A 13,008-nucleotide genomic window follows, 5' to 3' on the forward strand; every position below is an offset into this window, starting at 1 on the left:
AAAATATAGTTTTCTAGTTAATCTAGAGTTAGTAAACCTAGAACTATAGTGTTTCTAAGATTATCTATATACTAGAAAGCTTTATAACGTAGACTATTACTTACTTAGTATAGTTATTAAATATAATAATAATCTAGGTTATATATATTACTTCTACTACTTTAGTACTATTAGTAAGTTTAAAAGTAGTAGAGCTAGAAAGAAAAATAAGTATATAATAATTTACGTAAGCGTAAGCTTTATTAATAAAGAAAGAAGTATATCTAAAGTTATCTATAAGTTTAGTGTATTATAGAAAAGAGAAAGTATTAGAAAAGAATATTATTTCTTTAAAGACTAGTTATTTACTAACTAAGAGTTAGTATAAGTTACTATAAATAGTAGTAGCTATAATAGAGAAAACGTAGATTTTACTCTAGGTAGCTTACTCTAGAAGAATAATATAATTCTAGATAGCTTTTAAAGTAGAGTTTAGTTCTCTATTATAGTCTTCTATATAGAGAGAAGTAATAAAAGAAAATAGAGTAATTAGAGTAATAGATAACTTAATAGTAATAGATAGATTAATAGGCTTAGGCTATAGAGGTCTCTAGAGGTAACTATTACTAAAGACTAGGCGTTTTCTAAGTCTAATATAGGCTCTAGTAATAGTAAAAGAAGCTAGGTATTAACTACGTTAAGCTAAATAGATATCTTAGAGATAGAAATACTAGTAATATAATAGGCCTTATTAAGAGTAGTAAGAATCTTACTAAAGTAACTTATAAAGAAAAGCTTTAGTAGATTCTTATAGAGAGTATTAGAGTTATTAGACTTATATCTAGTCTTAGTATACTTATAATAGCGTTCTATATTATATAGAACTTATATTTTAATAAGCTTATAGCCTACGTAAAGCTTAGTAATAATAGCTTAGAGTTTACTATTACTAAAGAAAGAAACTACTATTATAGTGTTATTATAACTATAGTTACTTTCTTTACTTTCTCTATTTCTACTACTACTACTATTACTAGCGCGTAGAGTAGAAGAAGTAGCCTTAGAGTAAAGAGTAGTGTTTATCTATTCTAGACGTTAGAGCTTCTTACTAAAAGCTTTAAAGTTCTTAGAGTAGGTTTTATAGTCTATAATATACTTAATATAAGTACGCTAGTAGGTAGAAAGCTTCTTATAGATATAAAGAATCTTTTCTTTATTATTTTACTTAGGAGTAGTAATATCTATCTTAAAGTAAGTAAAAAAGGCGCTAATACTCTTATCTAACTTTATCTAGGTATTTTTATTATAAAATATATAAGCTAATAGGTAGTAGTTTAGATAACTATAGACTAAGTCTAGAATATTCTAGACCTTTTATATAGATATAAATTTCTTACTATTAACTAACTAACTATCTTATATAGTAGCTTAAACTTTACTAGTAATATATATATAAAAGTAGTTAAGCTATAAAGTATTATTACTATTATATATAGTAGTAAAGGCCTAGAACTAGCTTTCTATATTAAGCTTCTACTTATAGTAGTTATCTAACTTTATACTAATACTACTAGTAAAGATAGCTAGTTTAGATTACTTAGAGTAATAGCTAACTAGCATAGTAGATATAACTAGAGTAGTTAATAGAGCTAGAGATATACTACTTTATAGTCTTAATAGAAAGTTTAGTTATAAAATACTTAGTTATATTTAGAGTAAAAAGTGTTAGAAAGGCTATTAGAGTTATTACTAGACTTAAAGTTATCTAGATTAGAGCCTAAGAGCTAAGTAGTATAGATAAAGTTAGTAAGATAGGTAACTTTCTAATAGATAGCTATATACTTCTTATATTCTATATTATAAGTAGCTTTATAAGTATTCTTATACTTTATAGCCTTATTAGTATAGTAGATAGTATTAGTAATATATATTTTCTATTTCTTAAAAAAATAATAAGCTTTACCTTAGACCTATTACTCTTACTCTATTAGATTAGTATACTTATTATTAGATTAGATAAGAAGACTATATAAGTTATTAGTAGACTTAACTATAGCTACTACCTTAATATAAAGAGAGTAGTTCTTATTATACTTATTAACTAGACTTTTACTAATCTACTATATTTTATTATAAGTAATAGTAAGATTTTTATTAAGTAGATATATAGTATTAAAGTAGTACTTAATTATATAGACAACGTAGTTAAAATCTATATTCTATTCTTCTAATATTATCTTATTAAGATTACTAATATAGACTAGGTTACTATTACTATTAAGCTTATAGGCGCTAAGAATAGAGTACTTACTTTTAGTCTAATTAGCCTTAAGTTAAATAAAGCTAGTAACTTTATATTATTAGAGTAGGTAAGCGTTATTAGAATACGCGTTTATTCTATTAATATTATTATTATTACTACTAGTAATATTACTACTAGTAAGATTACTAGTAGTGTTACTATCTATAAAGTTATCTTAGTTATTACTACTACTACTAAAGAACTTATTCTTATAGATAGATTCTTTCTCTAGAGATAGTAGTTAGTATAAGTTTATAGAGATTAGTAGAGGTAAAAGATTATTCTAGACGCGCTATTAGTTAATAGTAGTAGTAGTTTTAGAGATATAAAAGCTACTACTATAGATATAAGTTAGCGCGCTAAAGAAAAAGCTATAATAAAAATAAGTAATATTATTACTAACGCCTCTATAGTTCTTAGTAATATTAAAAAAGTTACTAAAGGTAACGCTTTTAGCGCCTTTAGTTACTATAGAGTTAATAGAGTTTTTCTAATAGTAGATAGTAGTAGTATTACTCTTACTACTAGATAGCTTATTATTAGAGTTAAAAATATAGATAGAAGCGTTTAGATTAATCTAAGAGTTATTCTAGAATAAGCTAGAGACTTTAGATAAGCTACTCTTATAGAGATTAGTACTACTAGTTAAGTATAGAAGCTGTTGTAACTAGCTAAAAGAAATAAAACTAAAGATAGTAGATCTAGATACTTATTAAGATAGTGTAGTATAGTATAGAAACTAATTAGCGCTATAAGTAACTAATATAGTAGTAGACTTAAAGAAGAATAGAGTAGGTAAGGCGCTAATACTAGCAGCGTTCTTAGAACTAGAGATTACTACTCTTTTAGATATAGTAGACGTCTTAGAGCTAACACTATAGGCGCTAATAGTACTAAGTAATAGTAGAGAATTTAGAGATATAGTATAATATATTATAGAAATAGAGAAGTAACTAGCCTCTTACGCTAAGTTACTATATAACTCTATTAACTATAATAATATATAAGAGTTTTATAAAGATTAGATAGTTAATATTATATTAAATTATAATATTATTATAGTAAAGCTTAGAAAAAGTACTTAGAGGTTAAATATATATAGTGTAGGTTATTAGGCTAACGCAGGCCTAACGTCTAAGAAACTAAACTATTATAAGTAAAGTTACTTAAAGTAATTAAGCTTTAGAATATTATTAAAAAGCTACTAATAGATATAGTACTTATACTAAAAATATTAAAAAGTATTATAGTTAGATATTACTTTAACTTACTTACGCTAATAACTAGTATACACTAGATATAGATAATTTAAAAAAGTTTTAGACTTAGAAGTTTTACTCTTAGACTTCTTAGAAAAGTAACTATAACTATAGTTTTTACTTAAAAATACTTTCTTCTCTTAATCTTAAGTGCCTTAGTTCTTAATATAGTTAGATTACTAAAAGTCTAAACTTTAAGTTTAGAAAGTATTATCTTTAATAAAGATACTACTCTTAGAAATAAGCTTAATAGTTTCTTAAATATTTTTATTATTAAAATTATTAAACTAAAAGCTTTTATAATCTAAGTAGATATACTTAATATATAATTCTAAGCGCTTATAATTTTTATAAAGATTATTACTAGAGTTTCTAAATACTATAAAGCTCTAATCTAGTTAATTATTAGAATTTATAAAGCTTTAAAATAGTTAAGTATTAAAAGCTTAATTACTTTAAGTAAAGCTACTAAAGAATAGACTATTAGCTACTATTATTCTAGAAGAGAAAGATAGAATATAATTAGTAAATACCTAGAGTTAATTAAAGTAGATAGATTAAGCGCTTAACTATAAAGCGTTATTAAGTAAAGCACTATTACGCTAAGCGCTATTACGCTAAGTACTTACTTATATATTATAATTACTACTACTAAAGGTATTATAATTAGAGCATAAAATACTATTATAGTAGAAGCTAGAGCGCTAATACTTATAGCTATTATTTAAGTTAAAAGTTAAGTTATTAAACTAAATTATAATAGTTAGCTATTAATTTAGATATAAAAGTAAGAACTTACTATAGTAATAGAGAAAATAAAAAAGTAAGTAAAGTAGTATATTAAGTAGAGTAGAGAATTAAGCGTAAAGCTTAAAAGCGCTAAGACTTAAAAGCTAAGAATTTTAAGTAAATAAGTTAATTAGATAGATAGCTTATTAGCTTATTAGCTTATTAGCTTAAGTATTTTAATAATATAGAAGTAGATAATTATAGTAGAAAAGAGAAGAATTAAAAAACTTATTATTATAAAGTCTTTAATTCTAGTCTAAGCACGCACTTATATAGATAGCTAGCGTAGCTTATTAAGCTATTAATTATACTATAAACTTTACCTAAAAGAGATTAGAAACCTAGATCTTACTATTAGAATTATCTCTTACTAGTTAGATACCTAAATTTCTATAGCTATTAGCTATATTCTAGACTATTATAAAGTAATTTCTAAACTAATAGAGTTAATTTCTAAACTATTAGACTTTATTTAAATAAGTAAAAGCTTACTACTATTAGTGTTAAGTATAAGTAAACGCTTAGTTAAGCTATAACTTACTACTACGCTCTAGATTCTTAAGCCTAGACTTTACTAAAGTATACTAATTATAGTAGATTTAATAGAATTAATTTTAGTAGAATAGATTAATACTTTTACTACTTTAGAAAGTATATTAAAGTTAGAGAGTAGTTATAATTATCTAATTATAAATACGTAATTACTTAGTACTTAGATATATAGCTAGAGATTTTATTCTAACTTTCTTTTATAGTAGAATAATTATAATATACTTAATTATCTATAATTATTAATTATCTCTAGCTCTAATAAAATACTTTAGCTAGTAGTTAAGAAGTTTAAGAAAGCTACTTTTACTAAAAGTACTAATAGTAAATATCTAGATATTTTCTTCTTTACTAATAAAAGTAAACCTTCTACTTATAAGAGAAAGTAGTATATTTAGAATTATAATTATAGTATAAAAGATACTATTAAATATCTTATTAATAAAATTAATATAAAACTAGATATTTATTACTACTTCTATAACACTACTAACTTTAATACTATACTTACTTCTTTCTCTTTATTTAAAACTTCTTAAGCTTATACTAGTAGTCTAGCGTCTAGTTTATTATTATCTTCTAGCTTTTTATTCTCTCTAATAATATTACTACTACTAGTTCTACTACTTTCTTTTTAGTTTAAGATACTAATACTAGCTCTATTAGCTTCTATAGCTAGTTTATTAGAACTATATTATAGTAGATAGAATATAAAGTAGACTAGATATATTAGTAACACTATTAGTATATAGATTTTAGATAAGCTTTTTATTTTATCTAAAATCTAACTACTATTTATACTATAATAGTATATTACTAATATCTCTACTTAATTATTTATTTTACTATTTACTTTCTTTCTTATATATTTTCTTTATCTTTTTTTTATATTATAAGTAAGTAATATAGTTTAGATAGTATAATAAAACTATACTATAAGAAAAAGAAGGTTTATACTAGTATATAAAGTATTTTTATAAAAATAAAATTTATAATAACCTAAGAATTATTTAGAAGAAGAACGTCTTTTTATAAAAGCTTTTTAAAATTATCTTATTATAAACTATTTTATTTTTTACTTATACTTTTTAGTATTAAACTCTTATATATTACTTTAGATAATAGAATCTCTTTATAATAGAACTCTTTTCTACTAAATTAATATCTATATACTTTCTTACTTATACTAACTATCTTATATTCTTATAGTAATATATTTTTATACTTTCTAATATCTATATACTATATTAATATATCTTTAGATTTCTAAGAGTAATTTATAAAATAGAAAAAGTATACTTTTACTAAGATTTTAGAATATATATTCTAATTCTACTATAGCTTTATTACTATAGTTATATATATATTACGCGCTTATAGCGCGTTACTACACTTATAGCTATAAATACGCGCGTAGATAGGTATATAGTTAACTTAGAAAGTAATAATATTATTTAAAGTCTTAGCTAATTACTTTTTCTATTTACTAATAATAATAATAAAAGTAGTAGTAGTAATATTATAATAACTCTACTACGCCTTACGTAGTACTTATACTATAGTCTAAGCCTCTAGTATTATATACGTACGCGCGTACTACGTCTATATTACTTTTTATCTCTATATTATTCTTATATTATCTATTATATTATCTATTATATTATCTATTATATTAAGTATTATATTATCTATTAATACGTATTATAGGCTATTATAAGCTATTATTATAGCTTTTAAGCTAACTAGGTAACACTAGTAATCTATAGAGTTCTATAACGCTAGCTATATTTAACTCTAAGTTTCTAGTAGAGTACACTACTACTAATCTCTCTATAAGATAGTAATAAACTTCTAAAGCCTATCTAGCTATACTTTAAGTTTAGCGTCTATATTATATAGAAAGTTATTCTTCTACTACTTTATAAACTTTAGTTTTCTTCTCTTTAAGTTCTTAAGATAGTTATACTAAGTATAAAGCTACTCTTTACGCTAGTAATCTTTTACTTTAGATATATTACCTAACTACTAAAGATAGAGAAGAATACTAAACCTTATAGTAGTAATTATTATAGTTATACACTTCTATATAAGTACTTTTATAAAAAGCTTATATATTCTAAAGTAGTATAAAGCTCTCTTCTTATACTTTACTATAGTATTATAAAGTAGTATAACTTATTTAGTCTAGCGTATAGCTCTCTTTTACGCGCTTAGTAAAGAGTATAAAATACTAGTCTTAGAGACTAGCGTAATATTAGCTAGTACTATACTATATACGTTAAGAGAGTTAGATATCTTTAGATATTAGTGTTAATTAAAAAAGTTCTTTTTAATAGAAGTCTTATAGTTTAATAAGTATTAGCGTATATAAGAGAATTTATATAGAAGTTAGATAGAATTTTATATATAAAAAAATATTTTATATACTATTTTACTACTATACTTTCTATAGCAGCCTTATATATAAGGCTTAAACTATAGCTATAGTTATACACTATAGTTATAAGCTATAGTTATAAGCTATAGTTACTAGCTATAGCTACTAGCTATACTTTCTTATTACTATTATTATCTATATAAGGCTAACTTACCTATCTTAAGAGCTATAGAAGCGTTCTACACACTATTTTAATACTACTAGTTTAGAGAATTTAGCTATAAGCTTTATAATATAAAAAAAATATAATATATATAAATATTACTTTGTTATTAATTAAAGAGATAGAGTAAAGTCTTAATTATAGCTATTATAACTAAAGTAATATAGAATAGAAATATGCTCTAACTAGTAAAAACTAATAGACTCTAAAAAAAAAAAAAAAAAAAAAAAAAAAAAAAAAAACAAAAAAAAAAAAAAAAAAAAAAAAAAAAAATATATATATTCTAATTATAAACTTTAAAATATATTACTCTATTAGTTATAAGCTAATAAGTATATATAATTATATTATAATTTTCTTAGAAATTAGTATTAAAATTTTTCTATAAAGTAGTTTAGTATTAAAATAGCTTTATAGCTAGCCTAAATTTAAAAGTTTTAACTACTTTAAAAGTAGTAGTACTAAAACTCTAAGCTTTAGCTTATCTATCTCTAAAGTGCTAAAACTTTTAGTTATATATTCTTTAGTATACTAGTAATAAACCTTACTTTTTTAGAACTAGTTTATAAGCTATAGAATTATTAGTTTACTAATAAATTATAATTATATATATATAGTAAGTAATATTACTAGCTATTAGAGATATACTCTCTAATAAAAGAAGTTAACGTAATACTTACGTTAAGTTACTATTATAGCTAGAAGCTAAGCCTTAGTAAGAAATATTAAAACTTTAGATAGAAGTAATATACGTATATACACGTAGCGTAATACTTTAGATAGAAGTAAATATTACGCGTATAGCGTAAGATATAATATAATTACTTACGTACGTAAGCGTACCTTAGTATAAGTAAGAACTATAGCTAATAGAAGCTCTATAAGAGGTAGATAGTGTAGGCCTCTAGAGCTTATATAAGCTTTATACCTTAAAAAGATTTAAGATACTACTCTCTAGTATAGCTAGAAAGTAAAGTAATTCTATTTATAATTACTTCTAGCTATATTATTAGACTTTCTACGTAAGCTATAGTACGCTTTCTATACTAATATATAGTCTACTTACACTTTATACTTTTTAGTAAGATACCTTTACACTCTAATAAGTATAATCTCTTTCTAATCTTCTAAGAGTATCTTATTACTACTAGAAACCTCTTAAAGAATACTACTTATATAGTAAATATAGAGACTATAAATATATAAAGAAAGATAAAGGCACTACTCTTCTAAGTAGTTTATTAAGAGGTTATAATTTTAAAGCTCTTAATATTACTATTATAAGTTATTAGATATCTTATCTTTAGTGTATAAGTAGTTAAGATTTATATATAGTTAAGTGTTATATAGATAAGAGCACTTAAGACTATCTAGAATATTAAATCTATAGTAGTATATAAATATAGCTTTACTTACTATAGTAAGAGAGCTAAGTTAGTATATATTCTACGTAAACTTAAAAGCTATAGACGTATCTAGGTATAAACGCGTTATATAGTATTCTTATACTATAAAAATATACTAAATTTAAAGTTAGAGATAGCTATTATTAGTCTAGATTCTCTTTTACTAGATCTAGTATCTCTTAGTATTTAGAATAATTTTTCTTTTATTAACAAAGTGTTTCTCTAACTCTTAGATAGTAAAGTCTTATATAAAGAGAATACTATACTTCTTACTAGTAGAATATTTCTTATACTAAACTCTGTTTCTTAGAACGCTACTCTTAGTGTTATTTATAACTTCTTTTAGACATAATACTTTCTAGTTAGATATTTACTCTAATAACGCTATATATAGAATAGAAGTAATTCTAGTAGCTACTAGCGTATAAGATTATAGCTATTACGCCTATATTAGTAATAGATAAGTAGGCTCTAAAGCTTCTCTCTCTAGTAGCTAGCTTTCTAGCTAGCGCTATATAGACTCTACACTTTCTATAATATCTATAATAGTAGTATTAATAGTAGTAGTAAAGAAGAAGTAGTATTATTAATTAGCTATATAATATTAGAAGCGTAAGTTACTATATAGGTCTAAAGGCAAGCAAGAGGTTCTAAGCGTAATACGCTGTCTTAAGTATAGTACTAGACTATATTAGATACCTATATCTTAGCTAAATAAAATATTAAAGCTACTTAAATTAGCTTAGCTATTATATATAGATCTATAGAGTAGTTAGTTACTATTTAATAAAATAGTTAAGAATATACATATAATATATTTAAGCTAAAGATAGTCTATAAATACTATAAATTTTCTAGATTAGTAGTAAAATATTATATATACGTAAAGTAAGGCTAGAATACGTAGAGTTTAATAGAGTCTTTATAACGTAATTACTTTATAAACTTACTTTATATAGTAGAATAGCTTCTTATAGATAACTATAGTGTACTTACTAGTTTATTTTAAGAATTAAAGTACTTTAGCGCTAGTAAAAGCTTTAGAATAGCACTATCTTTAATAGAAGAGTTTACGCTCTTAGTATAATAAGAAAGTATTAGTAGTAGAAGTTTCTAATAAGTGTAAGATTGTGCTGCGTATTAACTTAGAAGCTTATTTCTACTTAATATATTAATTTCTACTTATAAACCTTTTCTATACACCTAAGTAGCTAAGCTAATCTATATTAATAGTAAGTATGCGTTCTAGTTGCAATATGCGATAAGTAGAGTAACTTACACTAGGTTCTATCTATAAATTAAATTTCTCGTCTCGTCTAAGTTGCTCTTAGTCTTCGCGACACTTTCTTGTAGATTATTAGAAAAGAGCGAGACTAGGTTATACATGTCACCGCCGCGCATGCTGTATGCTATAGCGTGTGCGTAAGAGCCCGCCTAGGACTAATATGCGGGTTATCGCACCATTTTTCTCCGCCTCAATCCGCTGGCCTGATCAAGTTGAAGCACGATGCGATATGCTAGATCTCCTGTAGGTGGTTAGGGGTTCGTTCCGTCCTGGAAGAGTGACTATAAGATCGGCGCCCTAGTTCTAGCCCTCCGAGGTTGTCACGCGCGCCCTATCGCCGGTGAACGAGCCCGGATTTATAGTCGTTACTTTTGCGTTCAGTACTACGATCACGCCCAGTTCTTGCGCTCGCTTGACCATGGCCTGCTGCAGATCTACGCGATGGCAGTCGGAGAATGGCGCTTCGTACTTGCGGCGGATGTTCGCATCGAACTCTGCCTCGTGCGCAAGTATCTTGCCGCGATAGTTGTGGACAGTCAGTGCGATGGGCTCGCAGACACGATCGCGGATAGTGTCGTAAACAGACCAGTTCAGAAGGAGACGTGTAGCATTAGGTGTAAGTTGAAGGCCTGCGCCTATCTGGAATGCTGGTTAGTATAGACACCGATTGCAACCATCTGGTGTCGTAGACGTGAGCACATACTTCAGCCAGCTCCCTTGCGCCCTCCAATACCGTCACCGAGTGTCCTGACAAGGCACATTGTATCGCTGCGGCGAGTCCAGAGAGCCCAGCGCCCACGACTAAGATGTCGAGCTTGTGTGGCATAGCTGGCGTTGGTTCAAGTCGTGGCGGAAAAGGCAAGACAAAAGTCAAGCTGCGAAGACGAGTCGACCCAGCGGAACTGACGTGTGCAGGCGCGTCGTCGCCGTACTCGACTAACGTTCTATCGGACACGCATCTATCGCCGGCCGCAGCGCGTTTCGATGCGTGCAGGATAATGTCTCTTCCGGAGTGGTGTGGGGGATGCGGGGTTGCTTTAAGCCACCCTTGCAGTGCTTGCAGCACCCGGGCGTGCGCGCAGGTCGGTAACGCTTGGCGTGGGATAACAATGGTGGCAGCACACAGAACAACGGAGCATAATCCCAGGTGGCACGTCGAAAGATTGATGCTTTGTCGCTTTGGAGGTGTCGGTATCATTTGCGATGGGCCATTCGAAAAGCATGCCAACTAGCCTGTATCGCAGCACCTCCCCAATGCGAGATTGGTATTGTACGGCAGCTTGCTCGACCGTCGTCATGACGCTAATACTGCAACGATCACGGCCAGACGCTCGCTTGTACATCCCGTGGCATTCAAAGATTCCCGTTGCTCGATAGCTACGGAGATGCGCCGCGCCTCACGTCATGGGGTGGGGTAATGGAAAGACGTTCCGCCCTACCGTTGTTCAAGATATATTCCACGTCACTACGCGTCTGCAACAACATTCCACGCTGTTCGAACAAATACCATTCAACAACCATGGTCTCTCTCGACAAGCCAATCGTGCTCCATTACGAAGGCTCCATCTTCTCGCACCGGGTATTATGGTATCTATGGCTTCGCGGTATACCCTATGATGAATGTGTACATCATTTCCGTCTCTTTCAGTTGCGTCAGCTAAGAAGTCATCTAGATCCAGCCGGCATTCATGCCGCGTGAAGACCTTGAACTGCTGGGCGTCGGCTACAGAAAGATACCCGTCGTGATCATCGGAAAGGACATATACTGCGATTCTCGATTCATCATCTCCAAGCTAGAGTCTCTGTACCCCAACAGCGCTCTCTCACCTTCCACGCCAATGGATGTTGGTATCAGAAAGCTCTTCGAAAACTGGACAATCGACGGCGGCATCTTCGCCAACGCCGTGAGGATGATACCATACTGGCAGGAGACAAGCTTCCTATCGAATGAAGCCTTTGTAGATGATCGTCAGAAGCTCATGGGAAGGCGCTTCACCGCCGATGATATAGAGATAGGGCGGCCCGATGGCACGCAGCATTTGCAGCTCGCTTTTAACATATTAGAGTCTACTTTCCTCGCCGATGGCAGGGCGTGGACTTTGAACACACAAGAACCCTCGCTAGCAGATATTGATTGTGTGTGGCCGTTCAAGTGGTTGATGTCGGAGCCCACTATAAAGGACAGTCTTCCCGCGCGTTACTTCAACGCTGAGACGTATCCGAGAGTATTTTCGTGGGTAGAGAGATTTGTGGCACAACTAGAAAAGAAAAGGAAGAGAATGCCAATGCTCAAAACGCTGGATGGAAATACTATAGCACAACGAACTCTTGGCACTTCTACCTCACCAGAAAACGTCACATTCATCGATGACAATTCACATAAGCTCAAATACGGCGACGAGGTCGAGATATTTCCTTCCGATTACAGACATATAGGAAAGACTGTTGGGAATCTCGTTGGTCTTACAATTAACGAGGTCACTATCTATAACAGCAAAAGCATCCGTGTACATTTTCCGCGCTGGAACTTCAGTGTCGTCAAAATCGCGTCTAAGTCCATGATCTAGACAACTGATAGATCCGATTTCCGTTCATCTTTCTCGCTACGGTTAGTGAATTTAGTGAGCTCGTTCCAAGGCAATAGTTGCTGTCTCATCGCTTTTCATCACCGAAGCGTTTTCCTATCGGTCACTGTAGCTGCTGTAACATTGCGTTATAGAACACCAGCGGACTAGATGTTTAGCAATTCGCACTTTAGTTTGTAGTCATTGCAGGTAAGCTAGGACATTTGAAACATAACGCTACGATGGAGATGAGCATATGAGCCCATGCAAAATAG

At 29.0% G+C, this 13,008-nt stretch overlaps 2 protein-coding genes across 2 annotated transcripts; one reads left to right on the top strand and one right to left on the bottom strand.

Moving 5' to 3' along the window:
- Positions 1-10,472: 10,472 nt before the first annotated feature.
- Positions 10,473-10,995, bottom strand: J4E79_000001 (uncharacterized protein; the record flags this gene model as incomplete). The annotated part of the gene is made up of 2 exons (XM_049348920.1): positions 10,473-10,808; positions 10,873-10,995. The coding sequence occupies 2 exons, from the start codon at positions 10,993-10,995 to the stop codon at positions 10,473-10,475; spliced, it is 459 nt and encodes a 152-aa protein (XP_049215707.1).
- Positions 10,996-11,688: 693 nt separating this feature from the next.
- Positions 11,689-12,736, top strand: J4E79_000002 (uncharacterized protein; the record flags this gene model as incomplete). The annotated part of the gene is made up of 2 exons (XM_049348921.1): positions 11,689-11,748; positions 11,849-12,736. 2 exons carry the CDS (start codon positions 11,689-11,691, stop codon positions 12,734-12,736), a joined length of 948 nt encoding a protein of 315 aa, XP_049215708.1.
- Positions 12,737-13,008: the final 272 nt, after the last annotated feature.

This window comes from Alternaria viburni (genome assembly GCF_023758015.1).
Source record: "Alternaria viburni strain BMP 2772 chromosome Unknown scaffold_1, whole genome shotgun sequence".
Lineage (NCBI taxonomy): Eukaryota > Fungi > Ascomycota > Dothideomycetes > Pleosporales > Pleosporaceae > Alternaria > Alternaria viburni.